The sequence below is a fragment of the Myiozetetes cayanensis genome, unplaced genomic scaffold (assembly GCF_022539395.1).
Source record: "Myiozetetes cayanensis isolate MyiCay16 unplaced genomic scaffold, myiCay2020 scf41, whole genome shotgun sequence".
Taxonomy (NCBI): domain Eukaryota; kingdom Metazoa; phylum Chordata; class Aves; order Passeriformes; family Tyrannidae; genus Myiozetetes; species Myiozetetes cayanensis.
Genome location: NW_026087643.1, coordinates 1,078,475 through 1,098,756, shown reverse-complemented (window position 1 = coordinate 1,098,756; position 20,282 = coordinate 1,078,475). Strand labels below are relative to the sequence as shown.

The following is a 20,282-nucleotide window of genomic DNA, read 5'->3' as shown; positions in this document are numbered from 1 at the left end:
CAGAAGGAAAGGGAATGAAGGGAGTGAGGCAGAAGAATCATCACCCTGTGCTGACCAGAGCTAAACTAAAACCGACTGTAAAGCAAGAAAATCGAAATGCTGGGTTGGTCAGAGCAGGAAAGCTAATTAATTAATTTATTTTTATTTTAAAAAAATTTATTACTTTAAAATTTATTTTTAAAATTGTTATTTAATTATTTATTTTTATATTAAAAAAATTATTTCAATGATGTCAAATCCCTTTTGAATTCCTGATCCCCTGCGTGCTTTAATTAATCCTGTTCCTCGTTTAGAGGTGGAGCTCCTGAGAGTTGATCCTGCAACCTTCAGTCTCCCTCTGGTTGCCCCATGTGGCATTGCACAACCTGCCTCATCTTCCCTCTAAATGGGGAGTTTTGGTTTTTTTCCACCCACCCCAAGTCTTATTTAAATTATTAATATTAATATTAATATTACATAGATATAATGAATATAAAATCCCATTAATTTCACGGCACAAAGGGACCAAAATGTTTTCCTTCTCTCGCTTTTGAAGCCCCTGAGTGGAGGGAAGGTGGGTGGAAGAGGAATAATTGGGGAGGAATAATTCACTGGGAAATGCGGGGAAAGGAAAAGGGGAAATGGGTTCAGACTGACAGAATGAAAGTACAGCTTGGATCTATAGGGAAGAAATTGTTCCCTGGGAAGCTGGGGAGGTTTTCCAGGGAATCTGTGGCTACCCCATTCCCTGGAAGTGCCCAAATCCAGGTTGGAGCGAGTGGGAGGTGCAGATGATGATGTGGTGGTGCCTCCACAACATCCCTTGGAAGTCTTGGCGCTTCAGCAGGATGTGCTCGAGAAGGGAATTTTTAAAACCCCCGCTCCATCCCCAGGGCAATCCCACACAATCATCTGAAATCTTCAGGGCGATTTACGGGCCCGGGGGAAACCCGAAGTTATTTTAATCAGGAACAAAACCGCAGGAATGTAAACAAACGATGCGGGAGAAGGAAGGAGGTATTTTTAGCAACCCGTGGGCGGAGCAGGGAAATCTGATGTGAGTCATCCCGGGTCCTCCCCGGCACTTGGGGTGGCTACAGGGTGAGAAATGCTGTCCAGCACAAGCCTCTGCTGCCACATGTTTGCCCTGGGGGGGGCCCCTCGAATTTAATGGGAATTTAAATGCTAGAAACTAATAATGACTGGATTAACAAAGCGTCGTTAATGAGGTTTTTCTGCCTAATTTAAAGTGGTGGTGTTACCTGATCATATGGAATCTGATGAAATATGAGTTGGTTCATCCCATGGTTAGTGCAGGCAAAGCAAAGACGGGGTTAGGGATGAGGATTTGGATCATCCCATTCCTTTGATCCAATGTTTAGTGCGGAAAAGCAAAAGCAGGTTAGAGATGAGGAGTTTGGATTTGCTCCTTCCAAATGAACTGTGGGTGTCAGTGCTGGGAAGTTCCTTGAGAGGGCAGACCAGAAACTTGCTGTGAAGAAAGTAAAAGAAGTTGGAAAACGAGGAAATGAGCAAAAAAAAAAAAAGCAGAATGTGATTGGTAAGAATTGTCTGTCCTGGTCCTGCTCATGGGAGAAGCTCCTCTGAAACTGGAAAGGGAAAGAAAAGGGTGTTTGAGAGAACTGGGAACGAAGAATCTGCTGCCTGGGGAAGTTTTTGAAGTGATAAAAATCCCTTTGCACATTCCAGGCTTTTTATCAGGTGCATCTGACCCGGATGGATCTGATGCAGGTGAATCGTTGCTTTGACAGGGAAAGATCTGATTCCAGGACTTATTCAAATTGAGTCACATGATGTGAGCTTTGTAGTGGGATGGAAATCAATTTAAAACATTCAGAAATATGCTGAAACTCTTTCCTTGAGGACACTGGGAGCTCTCCCAGGGAATAAGAACGTCCAAGGCCAGGTTGGAGCAACCTGGGCTAGTGGGAGGTGTCCCTGCCCACGGCAAGGGGTGGAACCAGAAGATCTTTAAAATCCTTTCCAAGCCAAGCCATTCCAGGATTCCATGGTGGTGGCAGCTGCTACATTTGACTTGCTCACCTGCACTTAAACAGAGCACTCCAAGAGACACGTTCAGGGGGCTGTTAAAGGCCACTGATACTCAAAACCCACGAATATTTCCTATTCATGCACTGATGCAAACTCAGCCTGATGCACCCTGGATGGCCCAGGGCAAGAGATGCTTGGCTTGGGATTGTCCCACGCTCTTCAGAAAGCACTGGGGGATGTGAGAGAGGTGACTCATTTCAAATTTCAAATTTCAAAAAGCTTCTGATGGCAAGAAAAGGAAAAAAACAAAAGGCACAAAAAATGATCTCGGGTGAAAAAGCAACACCCGCGATCCTTCGTGTTCCTTCTGAAGAGCAAGGAGTTGCTCAACACCTGGATGTCCAAATCCAGAGGTTTTTTGCAAGGCTCAGCTTGTGTACATCCGTAATAAATGGTTATGAAGCCTTGCCAGAGCTCTTGGCTGTTGGTACTGAAAGGATCGTGCGGGAGCCACCTGAAGCTGGGATTGATTTACGGAAAAAAGGAGCTGCGGATTTGATTTGTGCATTCCGAGACCTGAAGAGAAGAAAAAAATCCTGGTGGGGTGGGGAAGGATGCTGGAAACGCTGTTCCCTGGAAATTACAGCAGGGAAACGTGAGCACATTAATTCTCAGCCTAATCACTCGTTAAGTTTTAGCTGTTGCTGTGTGTTGGTCGATGTGGAAATGTATTTCCTTTGCATTATTCATCTGCACGTCCCCCCCCATGGCAAATTCCACATTGTGGATTCCACACTGCAGGTTCCACACTGTGGATTCCACACTGCAGGTTCCACACTGTGGATTCCACACTGCAGGTTCCACACTGCAGGTTCCACACTGTGGATTCAACACTGCAGGTTCCACATTGCAGCTTCCACACTGTGGATTCCACACTGTGGATTCCACATTGCATATTCCACATTGCAGGTTCCACATTGCAAATTCCACATTGCAGGTTCCTCTTGCACAAGTTGTCCCAGCCTGGTGACCCAGGGAGGGTGACAATGCCCAGGTCCTGCCTGGGCACGTCTGGTTGATGATTTTATTTTTTTTTGTCCTATTTTTTGGGGAATAGCCTCAGGAGTCAGCTGGGGAATTAATTCCACTGCTTTAATTAATTAATTTAATTGCTTCTGTGGGCTGGGCAGTGATGAGGCACCTCAAGTGATGAGTCCTTCACTGCCAGAGACACATGGAGGGGCTGGGGTGTGTCCAGAGCAGGGAACTGAGCTGGGGAAGAGGCTGGAGAAACTCCTAAGGGAGCTGGGGGGGCTCAGCCTGGAGAAAAGGGGGCTCAGGGGGGACCTTCTGGCTCTGGAATTCCCTGACAGGTGGGGGGAGCCAGGTGAGGGTCAGGATCTTCTCCCAGGTAATGACACAGGACAAGAGGGAACAACCTCAAGCTGTGCCAGGGGAGGGTCAGGTTGGCCATGAGGAGGAATTTGTTTCTGGAAAGGGTGGTGAGGCCTTGGCAGGGTTTGCCCAGGGAGTTTTGGAGTCCCCACCCCTGGAGGTGCCCAAGGAAGGCCTGGCCGTGGCACTGAGTGCTCTGGGCTAGGGGGGACAAGATGTTGATGGATCAAAGGTTGGACTTGCTGACCTTGGAGGTCTTTTCCCAGCCTCAGGGATTCTGGGATTTTGTTTGGGCTTTTGCTCCTGGCAGCCTGGGAAGGAGCATGGAGGAGGTTTTGTGGTGCTGCATCCAGACCCCTTGGGAGGTTCAGGGCCCAGATCTCCATCCTTCTTCCACCTCACAGTGCAGGTCAGGTGGTGAGCTCTTCAAAAAGGCCAAAATCTCACCAGTGTCACGTGGGGATTTGGTTAAACACTGATGTGGGTGTTGAGCCTGAGGCAAAAAGGTCACCAGGACACTCAGTGGGACACAACAAGGGCTCGAAAAAGTGTAGAGGGAAAGTGGTTGACCAGGAACTGGAGTGGCAGGACAAGGGGAGATGGGTTCAGACTGACAGGGGTGGAAATTTAGGTTGGATGTTGGGAAGAAATTGTTCCCTGTGAGGGTGGGGAGGGCCTGGCACAGCTTGCACAGAGAAGCTGTGGCTGCCCCATCCCTGGGAGTGTCCAAGGGCCAGGTTGGAGCAACCTGGGCTGGTAGAAGATGTCCCTGCCCAGGGGTTGGAACGAGATGAGCTTTGGGGTCCCTTCCAACCAACCCGTTCTGGGATTCTGAAAAAGGAAAACCCAAAAGTGCTGCTGCAAGACAGAATTTAATGGGAATGAAAAGCTGAATACACAGGAGCAAAACTATCTGGATATAATCAAAGACTTTCAGGAGGGTCTGCAGTGAATCCCCAGTTCCATGATTTTGCATAGGTTGCTCTTCTTTGATCAGAAGGATTTGGAAAAAAAAAAAAAAAAAAAGAATCTGCAATTACAATTACTCGATATTTTTGATTTTGCCCTGGCTTGTATCAAATAAGACATAGGCAGAAAAAGAAGCTGGGAAAGCGTTACATTGTGGGCCTAAGCAGAAATAAAGCAAAAGAAAGACTTACAAATACCTAATTTTAAGAAATGCCAAGTAGAGCTGGTTTTGGTTGGTTGGTTGGTTGGTTTTTTAATGCTGGTTCAGCAAAATTTACAAATGAATCTGAATTTCGATAAAATTTCATTTTGGAACCCAGGATTTTCAGTCCTATTCTTTTGATGTATTTTATATTTTTTACTTGGAGATAAATCGATAATAGAACATCAGCGTTGGCATAAAAATGAATTTATTGACACACAGTTTTTACCAAACCAAGAAAAAAATAAAATAAAATTAAAGATTTTTGAAAAATCTGCTTTCTTGGAAAATTCTGGGGGTTTATTTCGTCCTAACTTTGACTCGGCTCAGAGGCGAAATTTCAGTTTCTTGGAGTTTGGGCATTCTAGTCCTCAGGCAGGTTTAGTGCCAGGAAACCCTGGCTTTATGGACTCCACTGGGAACCTCGGCAGCTCAGCACTTCTCTCTAATCCATTATCCATAAACTTAGTCGGGCTCTTTAGCGTTTTCAGCTCTGCTTTTCAGTCTATCCACAGATATCCATGCTGGATTTAGGCTGGCCTGCGAGCTCTACAACAAAACAGTTGGGATAAGTGAGGGGGGAAAGGGTTAAAGCGCCCTGCGTCACAAAACGCCGCTCCTGAGCTCAAAGCTGCCCCAGCACCCAACATACCCCTGAACCCAAGAGATCCCCGGGAGCCCAGGAAGCTCCTGAGGTCCAGCAGGCCGGTGGATCCCACGATGGTGCGCTGGGGGAAGGTGGTGAGGGTGGGGCCGGGGTAGATGAGGGAGTAGGGAGGGTGGTCGGGTTCCACGATGTCCACGACGGTGTCGGGGTATTTGATCACGCAGGTCTCGTTGGAGGTGACGGCGAAGGGCTCGGGGCACATCAACCCCGGCAGGCAGCACTCGTGGAAGGGAGACATGGGACAGAGCCACACCTGGAACAGGGGGGAGAGAGGATAGTGTTAGAACAGCAGGAATTTATGTATTTATATTAAATATATGGGACAGAACCACACCTGGAACAGGGGGAGAGAGGACGGTGTTAAAACAGCAGGAATTTATGTATTTATATTAAATATATGGGACAGAACCAGACCTGGAACAGGGGGAGAGAGGACGGTGTTAAAACAGCAGGAATTTATGTATTTATATTAAATATATGGGACAGAGCCACACCTGGAACAGGAGGAGAGAGGACAGTGTTAAAACAGCAGGAATTTATGTATTTATATTAAATATATGGGACAGAGCCACACCTGGAACAGGGGAGAGAGAGGACAGTGTTAGAACAGCAGGAATTGGTAGGTTAAATACCTGGGACAGACCTGGAACAGGGGGGAGAGGACACAGTGTTAGAACAGCAGGAATTTATGTATTTATAATAAATACATGGGACAGAACCAGACCTGGAACAGGGGGGAGAGGACAGTGTTAAAACAGCAGGAATTTATGTATTTATATTAAATATATGGGACAGAGCCACACCTGGAACAGGGGGGAGAGAGGATAGTGTTAGAACAGCAGGAATTTATGTATTTATATTAAATATATGGGACAGAACCAGACCTGGAACAGGGGGAGAGAGGATAGTGTTAAAAGAGCAGCAATTTATATATTTATATTAAATATATGGGACAGAAGCAGACCTGTAACAGGGGGAGAGAGGATAGTGTTAGTCCAGCAGGAATTTATGTATTTATATTAAATATATGGGACAGAGCCAGACCTGGAACAGGGGGAGAGAGGACAGTGTTAGAACAGCAGGAATTTATGTATTTATATTAAATATATGGGACAGAACCAGACCTGGAACAGGGGGAGAGAACACAGTGTTAGAACAGCAGGAATTTATATATTTATATTAAATACATGGGACAGAACCAGACCTGGAACAGGGGGAGAGAGGACAGTGTTAAAACAGCAGGAATTTATGTATTTATATTAAATATATGGGACAGAGCCACACCTGGAACAGGGGGAGAGAGGACAGTGTTAGAACAGCAGGAATTTATGTATTTATATTAAATATATGGGACAGAGCCACACCTGGAACAGGGGGGAGAGAGGATACTGTTAGTCCAGCAGGAATTTATGTATTTATATTAAATACATGGGACAGAACCACACCTGGAACAGGGGGAGAGAGGACAGTGTTAGTCCAGCAGGAATTTATGTATTTATATTAAATATATGAGACAGAGCCACACCTGGAATGGGGGGAGAGAGGACAGTGTTAGTCCAGCAGGAATTTATATATTTATATTAAATATATGAGACAGAGCCACACCTGGAATGGGGGAGAGAGGACAGTGTTAGTCCAGCAGGAATTGATATATTAAATAGCAAGGTTTGGGGAAAAGGGTTGCACAATGGGTATGGGGGGTTTGGGAAATGGGGGAACTGCAAAGGGTTAATGGGGCAGATATAAAGGGTAAATATGGGAATTATAAAAGGTAAGTGGGGGAGTTATGAAGGGTAAATATGGGAATTATAAAGGGTAGAAGTGGGAGTTGTAAAGGGCAAATGGAATTACAGAGGGCAAAGGAGGGAGTTGCAAAGGGTAAATTAAGGAATTGCAAAGGGCAAATGGGAGAATTACAGAGGGAAAATGGGGGAATTACAAAGTGGAAATAATTCAGGTGAGTGGCACTGCTCTGTCTCACTCCTGTTAATTTAAAGCCACAACTCCCGACCCAACTCCAGATTTTAAAGTCGGATTTTGATCCTCGCTTGCACCGGCAAGACCAAACCGTGTGTGTGTGTGGGGGGAGAGAAACTCCTTCCCTCCTCTCACCTGGTCACGAGTGGAACAGAGTGATCCAGGATGGAGACCCACCCATCTTTTATTGGTCTCATTACAGATCATCTGAATATTTGAAATCGCACAGCTCTTTAAAACCCAACCTGATATCCAGGCCAGATTTTTTTTCTGGGCATTGTTTAATTACAGATTATCAGGCCCTGCTTGCCCTGGATTGTGCCCACACTAATTGGGTGAGGAAAACAATGAGGGAGAGGGATAATTTTCTTTACTTTATCTTCATGAAGCTAGTGTGGAAGAAATCAAGGGCTGGCAAAGGGTGGGCTTGGACTGATTTCCTAAATAAATCCATTTACCCCAGGACTCTGTGGGAGAGACAAAATTTGTGTCTCCCTCTAAATATCCCATTTTAACAATCTCAAATCCTCAGGGCTTCACCTTCAGCCTTTTATCTTTTTCCAAGTGATTTGAGTCAAATTGCCTTCAACTTGAAGGCAGGGAAAAAGCAACACAGAATATTGTCCCAGCTTAAAAGCTGGGCCTGGAATGGCTAATTTTGGCTTGGGGGAAAAAAATTGGTGCCACAAATCAGTCTCAAAGTCGGGATCTTGGAGTGGTCCAAGGCAGACAAACAATTTTCCAAAGCTCATCCCAGTGCTTGTGGGAAGAGCTGAAGAAGGAATCTCCTTCTAGATTTGGAATTCAGCACTAAAAACGAGACCAGCTCAAATAAACTGGCTCAAACATTCATAAAAATAAAGCCACTTAACACAAAACCAGTGGTAAAGTGGCTTTTTTTTTTTTTTTTCAGTAAGAAAAATCTGTGAGGGTTTGGAAAATATTCAGGACAAGTTTTCCAACTGTGAGAAGATCCCGGAGCCTCCTTGAAGGCAGCTGAGGATGAGATTTAAATTAAGAAGGAACGTTTAAAATGATAATTTTTTTTAATGAATCTGTGTCTTTACAATATGAAAGGAGCACTTGCTGCTGTAAAATTATTGAGACTCTTTAATTCTGAGGGAGTTTTTCTGTTGTGCCCCTGCTTTAAATGAACTTCTGAACACCAACAGCTCCGAAGCACAGAATTTAAATTGACTTAAAACCCAAGGATAACAGAAAGGATATTTCTGCAAAGCCACCCCCTTGCCATTTCAGCAGCTCGACCCACGCTTTTGATATTTAGCCAGCAAGAATAATTGAGATTGAAAAGGCAATAATTGATTCAAAATTGACTTACCCGGATCACCAAGGGGAGAAGAGTTAAAGACAAGTGATTAGGAGGCTTCTACGTAGCAAATGCTTTTATACTCTTAGTCAAATGGCCCGGAGGATGTGACACCCTTTTTGCATGAAGTCTTAATTAGTTGCAAAACAAACTTTGCTGCCTGCATAACTTCTCGCAAGTAATGAAACTGTTTTGCTGGTCTGTTTGTGTGTTTGTTCCCTCTCAGAACGTGCTGAATCCCGGAATCCCGTGCCCCAGCCTGCAGGCAGGATTCACCTGGCCATTTTCCTGGGCCTGAAAGACTCGATCTGCTTCGTGAAACCACATTTCAGTTATAGCAGGGCTTGATCAAAGTGTGTGTGGGGTGGCATCTGCATTAATTTTTTTTTCCCCCCCTCTCAAATTGGGGGGCTGGGAAAGGGATTCAAGAATAACAGCAGCATCTTTTCCTGTCAGGGAACAGCCTTTATTATTTATTTTTTTCTTCTTCTTCATTTCTCCTTTTTTTTTTTTGTCCAGAGAATTTTTTTTTTTTAATTCTGAAATGCCTTTAAATGTAAAACCTATATAGTTTATATCTACAGAAACTTTTAAGCATCCCTCTCAGTGGATATTCAAGGAGAAGAACAACTCAGTAAATCCTCAGCCATTTCCATAGTGACATTTAAGGAGAAAGCTCTGCCTTATCTCACACCCACCCACCCCCCAGCCTTTATTTACAAGCAGGGGCTTTTTTTTTAAGGATTGAAGTGGAGCATCTGGATTTGTTTCTGGGCTCTGAAGAAGGTGTTGCAACGAGAGGCACGTAGATACCACCCACGTTTTCGTGTTACTGACTCAAAATGAAGTCACAGTCACAGCTTGTTGGGGTTTTTTTGTTGTTTATTGGGGTTTTTTTCCCCCTTCTCCCCCCATTTTTTGAACAGGTTGTAAAGGGACAATATTATAGGAAAGGCAAAGTTGTGCTCTGAAACTGCTGTTTCCATCCAGGCCCTGTTTTTCTGTGACTGAGGGTTGGGGGAAAAAATAGTACCCAAGAAATAGCTCTGTCCTGATGAGAACTTAATTTAACACCAATTAGAGAGGGGAGTTTAATATAAAACCAGTTAATTATTGGAGAAAACAGGCGTGGGCACTTTATGAGGGACCCAGACACGTGGATTTAAAAACGGTTTTTATAAAGAGGGAAACCAATATGACAGGAAAAAAAAAATCTTAATAAAGGGGAGGAAAATCAGGAGTCCCATGGAAACAGATCTCGGAAGGAACCACCAGCCAGAGCAGCCAGGAGGGTTTTGGTCTAACAGTCTCCTCCTGCCTTACCACCTCATAAATCACAAACAGCTTGATTTAATACATTAAAAGGTGTCCTTAATTTAAATTTCAATTTAAATCTTGTTGTCAGGCAGGGCTGGGGCTCACTCACCTCTTTGGGGACGGCACTTAACAAGGACAATTCAGGTCCCTGGGTGCACAAAGCCTGATCTGCATAAAATCCCCGCTGGAATCTTTTGTTCCCGAGCTGCCACAAACGCTTTTGCCTTAGGAACCCCCTCTCAAGCTGCAGGTGATTTATGCTGTGAGGGAAAACTCCGAGTAAATAATAATTAGGAACCGAAGGGAATCCTTCCTGCCGGTTTGGGAGGCGAGGGGAGGGAGGGAGGCAGCTCCTCTGCCTGGCACCTCTGGCTGGGAATGGAAACCTTGGGAAAGAGAAAACAGGGATTTCTGACGGCCCTGGGTGGAAATGAGACAGAGTTTAGTGTGGGGTTAAAGCTTTTTGGCACTGGAGTGAGTAAGAAAAGTGGCCCAGCTATGAGGATTTCCCTGTTGAGGCTGGGAAGTGTTTTATTTCTTTATTGGGGCTTCATCCAGAGCCCTGAAGGTGCCTCCTTTCAGGGGCAGAGCTGCACCAGCTGCTCTGGGGGAGGTGGAGATTATTTCATCTAAGGCTGAAATGATCTTATTTTATTCAAATGACATTTTAATTTAATTCATTACAGTGTGAGAGGGCAGGTTTAGATTAAATATTAGGGATAAATTCTTTACTCTAAGGGTAAGAAAGGTGGCCCAGAAGAAGCTGTGGCTGCCCCATCGTTGGAATTGTTCAAGGCAGGTGGGAATATCCTGAGATTTACCTCCAATTAACCTGCCCTGAGCCCTGCTGGGCCACTGAGGAGCTGTGTGACACTGAAGCTGTGCAGGAGGGTTAATTCAGCTGGAAATTCATATATGAACAGATAGGGGCACTAAGAAATTGTTAGATATTTTTATTTTTGTGTAGTAAGATTTGGTCCTTGCACTCAACACTCCTTTTTAAAGAAAACAATTGGTTATATTAACATAGAATTCACACAACGTGCTGCTCCACGAGCCGAGTGAAGATAAACCCGAAACTTGAAGGTAAAATAAAAATCCCATGTTTTAACTGGCTGCAAACCACCCCAGGCCCTGTTCTTAGGGAGGAGAGCATCCTATCCAGCAGATCCCTTAATTATTTGCTGGAGTTGCCCCAGTGGCTCTGATTTATAGTAAAGCAAAGCCACCTTTTCGGGCACTACATAAAAATGCTCCTTTGCCCTTCCCCTCCCAGCTGGGCTTTTCGTTGCCTTTGGCACATCTTTAATTCCAGTTATTATCTGCAAGCACAGAAGCTGAATGAATTGTCAGAGGTCACTCAGGGAGCAGAGGGCACAGCCTGGAGTAAAAGCAGCCTCTCCTGATTGGCATTTATCATCTTCTTTATAATTGGGATGCCAGCAGCCCTTTGAAGTCTTGACTGAGGTTTCCATTGCCTTCCATGGAGCAGGGACAGGTCCCCACAGCCAAGGAGCAGCTGATTAGGCCTGAGAAACAAAGGAGAAGGGATTTCCTATCTCTTGCAGATGCCACAGGGATTAAGGGAGGGGCTGTCAGGGCTGGGAGTAGTTTTTTTTTTGACGTGTCCTGAAATGACTTTTCCAGTCGAACCCAGGAGAGCTCCCTGGCACTCAGGGAGTAAACAGAGCCCTGAGATTGAATTCATTATTAAAATCTGAAGAGCAACCCCCAATTTTATTCACATCTGCCATAAAATTGTGCAATGGTTTAGGGGTTTTTTGGAAGGGATTCCAAAAACCCTCCAGTGCCACCCCCTGCCACGGGCAGGGACAACTTCCACGAGCCCAGGTTGCTCCAAGCCTTGTCCAGCCTGGCCTTGGACACTTCCAGGGATGGGGCAGCCACAATTTTCCTGTGCCAGGGCCTCAGAGGGAATAAATTTTTCCCAATATCTTACTCACAGTGAATAGTGAACATTGATTTCTTGAGATTTTCCCCTCTCCACCAGACCAAAAAAAAAAAAAAAAAAAAGTGCCAGGTTTTCCAAAGCTGCTTAAAAGCATTTAAAGCACAATCCCTAATTAAAGCCCCATGGCTTTGTTTATGTATTTCGAAACCTAAAGCAGCACTTAAGAAATCTGCAATTACTGCAAATTACTAACTGTGGAGTAATGATCTTCAGTAAAAAAAATAATACCTTTTTAATGAAAATCCTGCATCAAAAATCATCCCTTAGGTAATGGTTGGTTCCCGAGGAACAATTGTCCCAATGTGGATTTAGCTGCTTTTTTGAAACACTTAAAAGGGGGGATGAGGGGGAGGAGAATAAAGAAAACAAGTAAATAATAAGAATAGAAATAGGAGACCTAAATGGTGGGAATTTTCTTAAATTAATTGAAATATTAAAGAAGCCTGTTGTGTGTGAGATCCTAATTAGATTCCCAGTTTGGTTTTTTTTTTTTGGAAGTTCTGAGTTCTCTCTGTAATGGTCAGACTGGCCTCATCTGCAGTTTTTATTCCTTGATCAACAAGAAAATTTCAGGCCTGAGACCCTTTCCCCTGAGTGCAGATTAATTAATAAAAGCATCAAGAATAAACGGCCCGAATGTTGTTTAAACAATCATTCCCTGTCTGCACTTACATGTTTGTGTAATACCTGAAAAACCCACATTGTCTGAGAACACCCAGCTTTTTTATTCCCCGACAAATTTCATCTCAGTTGCCTGAGAAACCTGAGCAAAGTTGGATTTTCCAGCTGAAAATCCAAACAAAAACGCCACCAACCTCGGCGTGCAACCGGAGAAGGACCAATAAGAACCCTGACACGTCTCTCAGGGTGACTCTGCACCCCTGTTTTAGTCTTTGCTGACTGCTTAAAATACGATAATGAGTGCTTTAAGTGGGGGAACTCGTTGATGGGAGTTTGCAAAGTGCAGTTGAAATCCTTTTAACGCGGAACTTCCGCGGGTGTTGCCTCGGGGGCCTGGCAGGGATGTGGACTCTGCAGGAATAATTCAGGGGATGAGGGCCACTAATTGAAGGGAATTAATAAAGAAATGAGGATAGAAATGAAAAATTAAGTGCTTTTCGGAGGAAGGGGGGTGGAACATGAAGATTTTTTTTCCTGCTGGAATCTCCCAGTCGGTCATCTCGTGGTGCCCCAGCAGTGGTGAGATGGGTGGGGGGAGATTCCTCTTCCCTGCTCCAAACCTCGTCCAAACTGGTGATGACTCTGCTGTGAAGTGGTACCACCTGTCTGAGAGTGGGAGCCAGATTCCCTGGACTACAGGAATGCTAAAATGAAGGAGCAAAGAAAACCAAATTCCTTCTGATTATCAGATCACGGGGACTCAATCCCTTACCATGATGGTCTCCCATGAGGGACTTGGCCGATGACAGAGGTCATTGATCATGTCATCAATGATGTGACCACTTGAATGGGACCATCAGGTGTTGGCCATGACCTCTGGTGCTGTGTCACACAGAATTTGGGGGTGACAAGCTCGAGAGCTGATGCTGAACCTGAGCTGGGGCAATGCCCGGGATCAATCCAGGATGAGCAGCTGGAGAAGGACTTGGAGGAGCTGGTCCTTGCTCTGCTTATTTGGGCATCAGTGAAAGAGTCTGTCCCTGAGGATCAGGGGGAAGAGCTGCAGCCACCAAGAGTGGCACAAACCTTGTCCCCCACGTAGCTCATCTTTGGGCTGGTGTGCCAAAACCTGCAGCTTTCAGCCCAGCAGGGCCGGACCGAGCACATCAGGGAAAGTGTCTGAGCACCCCGAGATCTGCCCTTGCCTACAGACAGATTCCCTGCCTGGAGTTGTTTACCTGCTCCTCGTTTGCCTCTCTGATAAGAGCAGTAAAAATTTCCCCCTGCAAATCCCTCCTAAAGGACGAGGTGTGTCGGAGGGGATCCCTGAGGCAACGACTCTTATCAGGCAAGCTCAGCGTCCTCCCTGCATCAGCTGCCACATCCCAGGTGCTCATTAATGGTTTATACATTCCCCGTGCTGTGTTATTATCCCCGGTGTGCTGTTGGCTTCAGACACCCAGGGACTTGAGAAACAAAACCCCTTTAAGATAAACAGAGCAAAGCCTCATCTGTCATCCCACTAATCGGCTCATAATCAGGTCAGGATTCTTGGCCACATAATGCCTTTATTTTTAATTTCCTATAGAGTTTTCAGATTAAATGCCACTAATTGAATGAATAGAATCATTCACCATCTCAGGGAACCTGCATGCAAGGAGATGCAAATGAACTCCTGCCCGGGGGGTTTGTGTGTCCTTGCCACGATTTTACATCAGTCTTGGAGGAGGGATTACAGGGAATCATGGAATGGTTTGGTGGGAAGGGACCTTAAAAATGACCTCGTTCCACCCCCTGCCATGGGCAGGGGCACCTCCCACCATCCCAGGTTGCTCCAACCTGGCCTTGGACGCTTCCAGGGATGGAGCAGCCACAGCTTCTCTGGGCAACCTGTGCCAGGGCCTCCCCACCCTCACAGCCAGGAATTCCTTCCCAATATCCACCCAAACCTCCTCTCTGTCAGTCTGAACCCACCCCCTCGTCCTGTCCCTCCATCCCTTCTCCAAAGTCTTTCCCCACATTCCTTCAGGTCCTGGAAGGCCCCAGTCAGGTCACTCCCAAAGCTTCTCTTCTCCAGGCTGAACAATCCCATCTCTCCCAGCCTTTCTGATGGATCAGAGCTGCTCCATCCCCTCTGTTCAGCTCCTCTGGAGTGTTTCCAGCAGCTCCATGTCCTCCCCAGGGCTAGAGGGGAGTCTAGGGTTGGTCTCAGCTCAGGGGGACACTGTTGGAAAATCCATATCCCCACCTGATTTTCTTGCTGCATTAAACACTCCTAAGAATTCGAAGGAGCTGTCCCAGATCTGTCCCAGAGGTTTTATTGGAAGGTTGCTGTGACACACAAAACTACTTTTTAATGCAAAGATTAATAACCCTGGTTTCTGAGGCGCTTTAGGGAGTAACCTCAGCTGCCACATTTCAAGTGACAGAACTATTTAAATTTTGTCACAGACTTGCAATATTTACATAGTTTGTTCCCTTTGTGTGTCTCAACCAATAATGAATATTTGGGACTAACTTTGAAGTTCTTCCCTTGAAAGAAACCAAAGGATGGAGCCTCAGTGTTGTTGCCCAGCCCTGGGGACCTGCAGACAGACACACCCTGGTGGCTTCTGACTGTGGAATGAAGGTAAATGAAAGGTGGAGATTCTGATATTGTTTGGGAGGAAGCTTTGAGTGCAACGCACTTTTTTAATGAAAAAAAAATATTTTATGAAACCAATTTCATTATTTGTGGACTGATAGAATGGTTTGGGCTTAAAAGGGCCTTAAAGATCTTCTAATTCCACCCCCTGCCTTGGGCAGGGACACCTCCCACTACACCTGGTTGCTCAATGTCCTGTCCAAGCTGGCTTTGAATTGATCACATCCTGGAACTGATCACTTCTTCAGCCTCAATAATTACAGGATGCCTTCCCAATTAATCTGGTTCCTGTCTGAACTGAATCGTTAAAAATAAGTAAAAAAAAATATACAAATAAAATCCCAAATCTGTGCCTGATGGTAGGCAGAAGCTCTGCTGGCTGAACAATTTTATCCCTTCACAGGCAATTTAATTCTTTAATTTGCTGCAATCACGACGTATTAAATTCTGCTTTAATGAATGAAATGAAACGCTTCTCTCCCCAGAAACAGTTTCAGGCTGCAGACTCCCTTCAGCTGGTCAGCCAAAATTACCCCCTCAAATTAGCTAAATATAGCAGGAATGATTGTTTGCTGCACCACCTGAGTGAAGCATTTGGGTTTCTGTGTTTGGGTATTCTAATGAACAAACCCCAATTACCCGCCCCGTGTTCCCAATTGCTCTCATTCCTTTTGCTACGGCAGAGCTGCCTGAACACTCTTAAGTGGATGTTCTGGTCACCAAATTGTGGTGTCAGGACATAAAACCCCGAGTTTAGTCCAGCCCTAATTAGGCCAACTTGCCCAACTCAGCAGGTGCTGAGTGGTTTGTTTGCACATTTCAGCTTCCTGGAGGGGGAAAAAAAAAACCCCACCCTTGAGACTTTCCAGGCGTTCCTCTGGGGGTCAGGGAGGAATTATTCTCAAAAAATTACTTGGTAAACCAACCATTTTTCAAAACTCTTGACGGTCCAAGTTGGGAATTTAAATTTTGGAGTTTCTACAAGGGCTGAAGGGAGCGACGTAAAAAATAGAAACCATGATGGGGTTTCTGGACCAAAATGGTTGATGTTGACTGAAAAACTAAAAAATCGGTGCCATGGAGGGTTTGTGACCTAAATAGGCTTTTATCTAAAAAACAAACTTCATTCCCAGTGAGAGCTTCCAACCAGACATGTGGTGCATGACACAGAGAAAAATACCTGGAACTGTATTTGTGCAAAACATGCAAATGTTCCCAATCTGCAGCTCTCTGGGGTGAGTCTGGCAGCATTTTAATTTTAATTTGGAAATGGCCCTGAGACAGACAAGCCAGTGACTAAACTGAGAGACAGAGGAGGAAAAACACGTTGCTTTCCAAGCAGATCACCATAAATGCCTAAATTGCCTGCATCAAAAAGGCCGGGCACGGCAAGCGTTTGATCTCTAATTATGGCACATAAAACAAGGTTCTGGGGTGGAAGGGGGATGCCACCAGCATGGAAATGGGGAAGGAGCACCAAATCAAAGCCTGTTTCAGGAGGAGGGAGTGTTTTCCATGCAAGATGAGCTTGGTAAACACATGAGGAGGGTGGCCCCGGTGCCTGGGGCTGTGCAGGGCTGTATAAAAGCCCGTCCAGCTGCAGGTCCTTCATCCACTTCTCCTGCCTTCTCCTCCTCGGTGAACCAGGTGAGCAGCAAGAGCCTTCCTCTGTTCCTCTTCTCTGTCCTGTTTCTCTTCTCCTGTGGTCTCAGTGCAGCTTCTCCTGAGACCATTTCTGTTTTCTCTTGTTCTACATTCTCAGTTCTCCACCACTGGTTTGGGAGGTGGGAGAAGGTCTTGAGCTTTCAGTGCAGGGAACCCTTCACTATCAAGTCACTTTAATGTTCCTTCCTCTCTGTTCAGGCTGTGCCTGAACACCAAACTGTGCCTTTTTTGATGAGAAACCTGCCTCTCACGCTCTGCCCGTGCTGTCCCTGCCCTCTCTCTCTGCCAGGTCTGCCACCCACAGCCATGTCCTGCTACGACCTGTGCCGTCCCTGTGGCCCCACCCCGCTGGCCAACAGCTGCAACGAGCCCTGCGTGAGGCAGTGCCAGGACTCCCGGGTGATCATTGAACCATCTCCCGTGGTGGTGACCCTGCCCGGGCCCATCCTGAGCTCCTTCCCCCAGAACACCGCCGTGGGCTCCACCACCTCCGCCGCCGTGGGCAGCATCCTGAGAGAGGGAGGAGTGCCCATCAACTCTGGGGGCTACGGCCTGGGTAGCCTTGGTGGCTTTGGTGGCTTTGGTGGGCGCTACTGTGGCAGGAGATGCCTGCCCTGCTAAAGCCGGGCCTGAGTCCAGCGAGTGCCTCGACCAAGAAGCCCAAAGCCGGACTGAGGATGGAGCTGCTGGCCAGCGCTTCCACAAGGCTTTCCTCCTCCTGCTGAGGAGGGAGGCAGACGTGGCCAGCTGATGTTTTGTGCTTGTCCTGCTCTCTTCTGCTCCTCGTGAGCCCCTCGTGTTGTCCCCTGCTGTGCCGTGGGTTCCCCCTGACTCCAGTGGAGCGGGGTCCTGCCCGTGGCTGTGGGAGGCACTGTGTGTCCCACTGCTGGGCAGGGCTGTCTGACTGGGTCCTTTCCAGCGTTCACTGCTTTGTTTCTGTCTTTAAATCCATTAAAACTGATGCTGCATTGTATCTTGAGTCTCCTGGACTTCCTTCGATCCTGGGATGTGCAGCCCAGCTGCTCCCTGGGAAATGGGATGCCCCGGAGGGGAATTGGGTGGGTGGTTAAAGGCTGGTGGTGGACCTTTCTCATGCCTGGATGAGCTGAGCAGCCCCAAAGACCACAGGCATTAAAGGAGCCATGGGGTGGTGGAGGGTGTGTAGAACTGTTTGAGGTGACCCTGAGGTGCCCCAGGGAACGTGGGAGCCAGAAGGGAGGTTGGGCACTGACTGCCAGTGGATGAGGCAAAACACTGACCTGGTGAAAGATATTTCTGTGCAGGTTAACACCTCCTTTGAAACTCATTAAAATTTGCACAGCATCATGTCTTGAGTCCCCCTTGGAGTTCCTTCAATCCAGGGATACCCAGCCAAGCTGCTCCCTGGGAAATGGGGCGCCCTGGAGGGGAATTGGGTGGGTGGTTAGAGGCTGGTGGTGGACCTTTCTCATGCCTGGATGAGCTGAGCAACCCCAAAGACCACAGGCATTGGATGAGACATGGGGCAGTGGAGGGTTTGTGGTGGTGTGTCAGTAGGGGCCACGGGTGACCATGAGGTGCCCCAGGGGACATGTGAGCAAGAAGGGAGGTTGGCCACTGGCTTCCAGTTGATGAGCCAAGCCACTGACCCGCTGGAAGATGTTTCTGTGCAAGTTTACACCCACCTGCCCAGGGCTATGTTTGTCTGTTACCACCTGCAATTGGTTGTTGCCCTTCCTTACTCCAAGTGCATCTTCCAAACCCTGGAGACAGAGAGAGTCCCCAGGAGCTGAAGGGATGATGGCAAGGGATGTGTAAAGGGAGAAGTGAGTCCTCTGCTAGGGGAAACTGTGATGAGGAGGGTGGGGGGGACATGAATATGGGAGGGGGGTTGACACACAGGAATCACCCTCCCTCATCCCGAAGGGATGAACAGGGTCAGCAACACTGGGAACTGTTCGTGGGGTTAGAAGGGAGCAGGAAGCATTTTATCCTCCCCCTCCAAGAACAGTCCTGTGGGTAGAAGCATTGATTGTTGAGGAGTCATTCCCTGTGTGTCACTGTGTCCTGAAGGGACATGAGACTGGAGCAGACAGGCAGTAAATGCTCCAGAAATGCCCTCCCAGCTGCTGTGCAGACTGGACCTGCCCTGCAGACCTCCAACCTGGCCCTTCTGTCTCCAGCCTGGGGATCCTGAGGGCCTGGTATCCCACCAGCTCAGGTGTCTGTCCCTCCTTCCCACACAGGCAGTGCTTTGGTGCTGCTGCTGCTCTGGTTGTTCTTCAGGGAGAGCAGGAGGCACCTTTTGTTCCCTGCTCCTCCGTCTGTCCTTGCAAAGACTCACAAGCAGGGCTGGGTGTCCTGTGGAATTCCTGCCAAGGCTCTGGCCCTGTGCCACTGGTCAGGGTGTGCCAAAGCAGAAGCTGTGGCACAACCCCGGGCAGAAAGAAGGACATGGATCCACTGGGCAGGATGTGCCTTGGTCACAGGGGTGGCTCCAAGTCCCTGAGATGCCTTTTCCTTCTTCATCTTTATCCTCTGCCCAGTTTTTGTTCACTCACTGCCTGAAAGACACTGGAGTGTGGCCAGAGAAGGGAAGGGGCTGGAGCAGCAGGAGAAGGGGCTGGAGAACTCCTGAGGGAGCTGGGGGGGGCTCATCTCGGAGAAAAGGAGGCTCAGGGGGACCTTCTGGCTCTCTGCAATTCCCTGACAGGGAGGGGGAGCCGGGGGAGGGTCAAGATCTTCTCCCAGGGAACAAGGGACAGGAGGAGAAGGAACGGCCTCCAGCTGTGCCAGGGGAGGGTCAGGTTGGGCATCAGCAGGAATTTGTTGCTGGAAAGGGTGGTGAGGCCTTGGCAGGGTCTGCCCAAGGAGGTGGGGGAGTCCCCACCCCTGGAGGTGTTGAAGGAGGGACACTGAGTGCTCTGAGCTGGGGGACAAGGTGGAGATGGGACACAGGGTGGATGTGATGACCTCGGAGGTCTTTCCCAACCTCAGGAATTCTGGGATTCTGTGATTCAGCCAAGAGTGTTTAGAGGGGAATTGCTTTGTACCAGGGGTAGTCAGCTGCTTAAGACAGGCTGGGATGAAGGAGAGAAGGAAAAAGACAAAAGAAGCAGCAAACTTGTGCTGAGATCAAAGCTGGGCCTCAAAGAGAGTCTAAAGCCCAAGAGCAGAGGAGCCCTGCCTAGAAAGGTGATGCCTAAATCCAAGTGAGCGCTGGTGCCGACCCTCACAGCTGGATGTCCAGGCTGAAACCTCAGGGGTATGAGCAGCCTGACCCAATTTGTCAGGAAAGAGCTTGAAGTGGGGCCCTGGAGGGCAAGGACTGGCCCCACCTGGTCAAGTGGGACACTCCTCAACACCGGCTGCGTCATCATCCCCTTGGTGCTGACGTGTCGTTTTCCTTGGAAACATTTTGGCCTCTAATAGTGTCACTTGAAAGGAGCCCGGGAGGCTGACTGGGCACGGCCCGGCCAGGGAAATGAAAAGGCAGCGTTGCAGGGCAAAAATAAAAACACTAATTTTTTTTAATTGGGATGTTTTGCATGCGAG

At 47.3% G+C, this 20,282-nt stretch overlaps 2 protein-coding genes across 2 annotated transcripts; one reads left to right on the top strand and one right to left on the bottom strand.

Moving 5' to 3' along the window:
- Positions 1-5,063: 5,063 nt before the first annotated feature.
- LOC126647808 (beta-keratin-related protein-like) lies at positions 5,064-13,227 on the bottom strand. The gene is made up of 4 exons (XM_050330338.1): positions 13,212-13,227; positions 5,858-5,868; positions 5,211-5,478; positions 5,064-5,107 (listed from the first exon to the last, which is right to left on the bottom strand). The coding sequence occupies exons 1-4, from the start codon at positions 13,225-13,227 to the stop codon at positions 5,064-5,066; spliced, it is 339 nt and encodes a 112-aa protein (XP_050186295.1).
- Positions 13,228-13,241: 14 nt separating this feature from the next.
- Positions 13,242-17,369, top strand: LOC126647806 (feather beta keratin-like). Its single transcript, XM_050330337.1, has 3 exons — positions 13,242-13,274; positions 16,631-16,730; positions 17,038-17,369. Exons 1-3 carry the CDS (start codon positions 13,242-13,244, stop codon positions 17,367-17,369), a joined length of 465 nt encoding a protein of 154 aa, XP_050186294.1.
- The last annotated feature ends 2,913 nt before the right edge of the window (positions 17,370-20,282 follow it).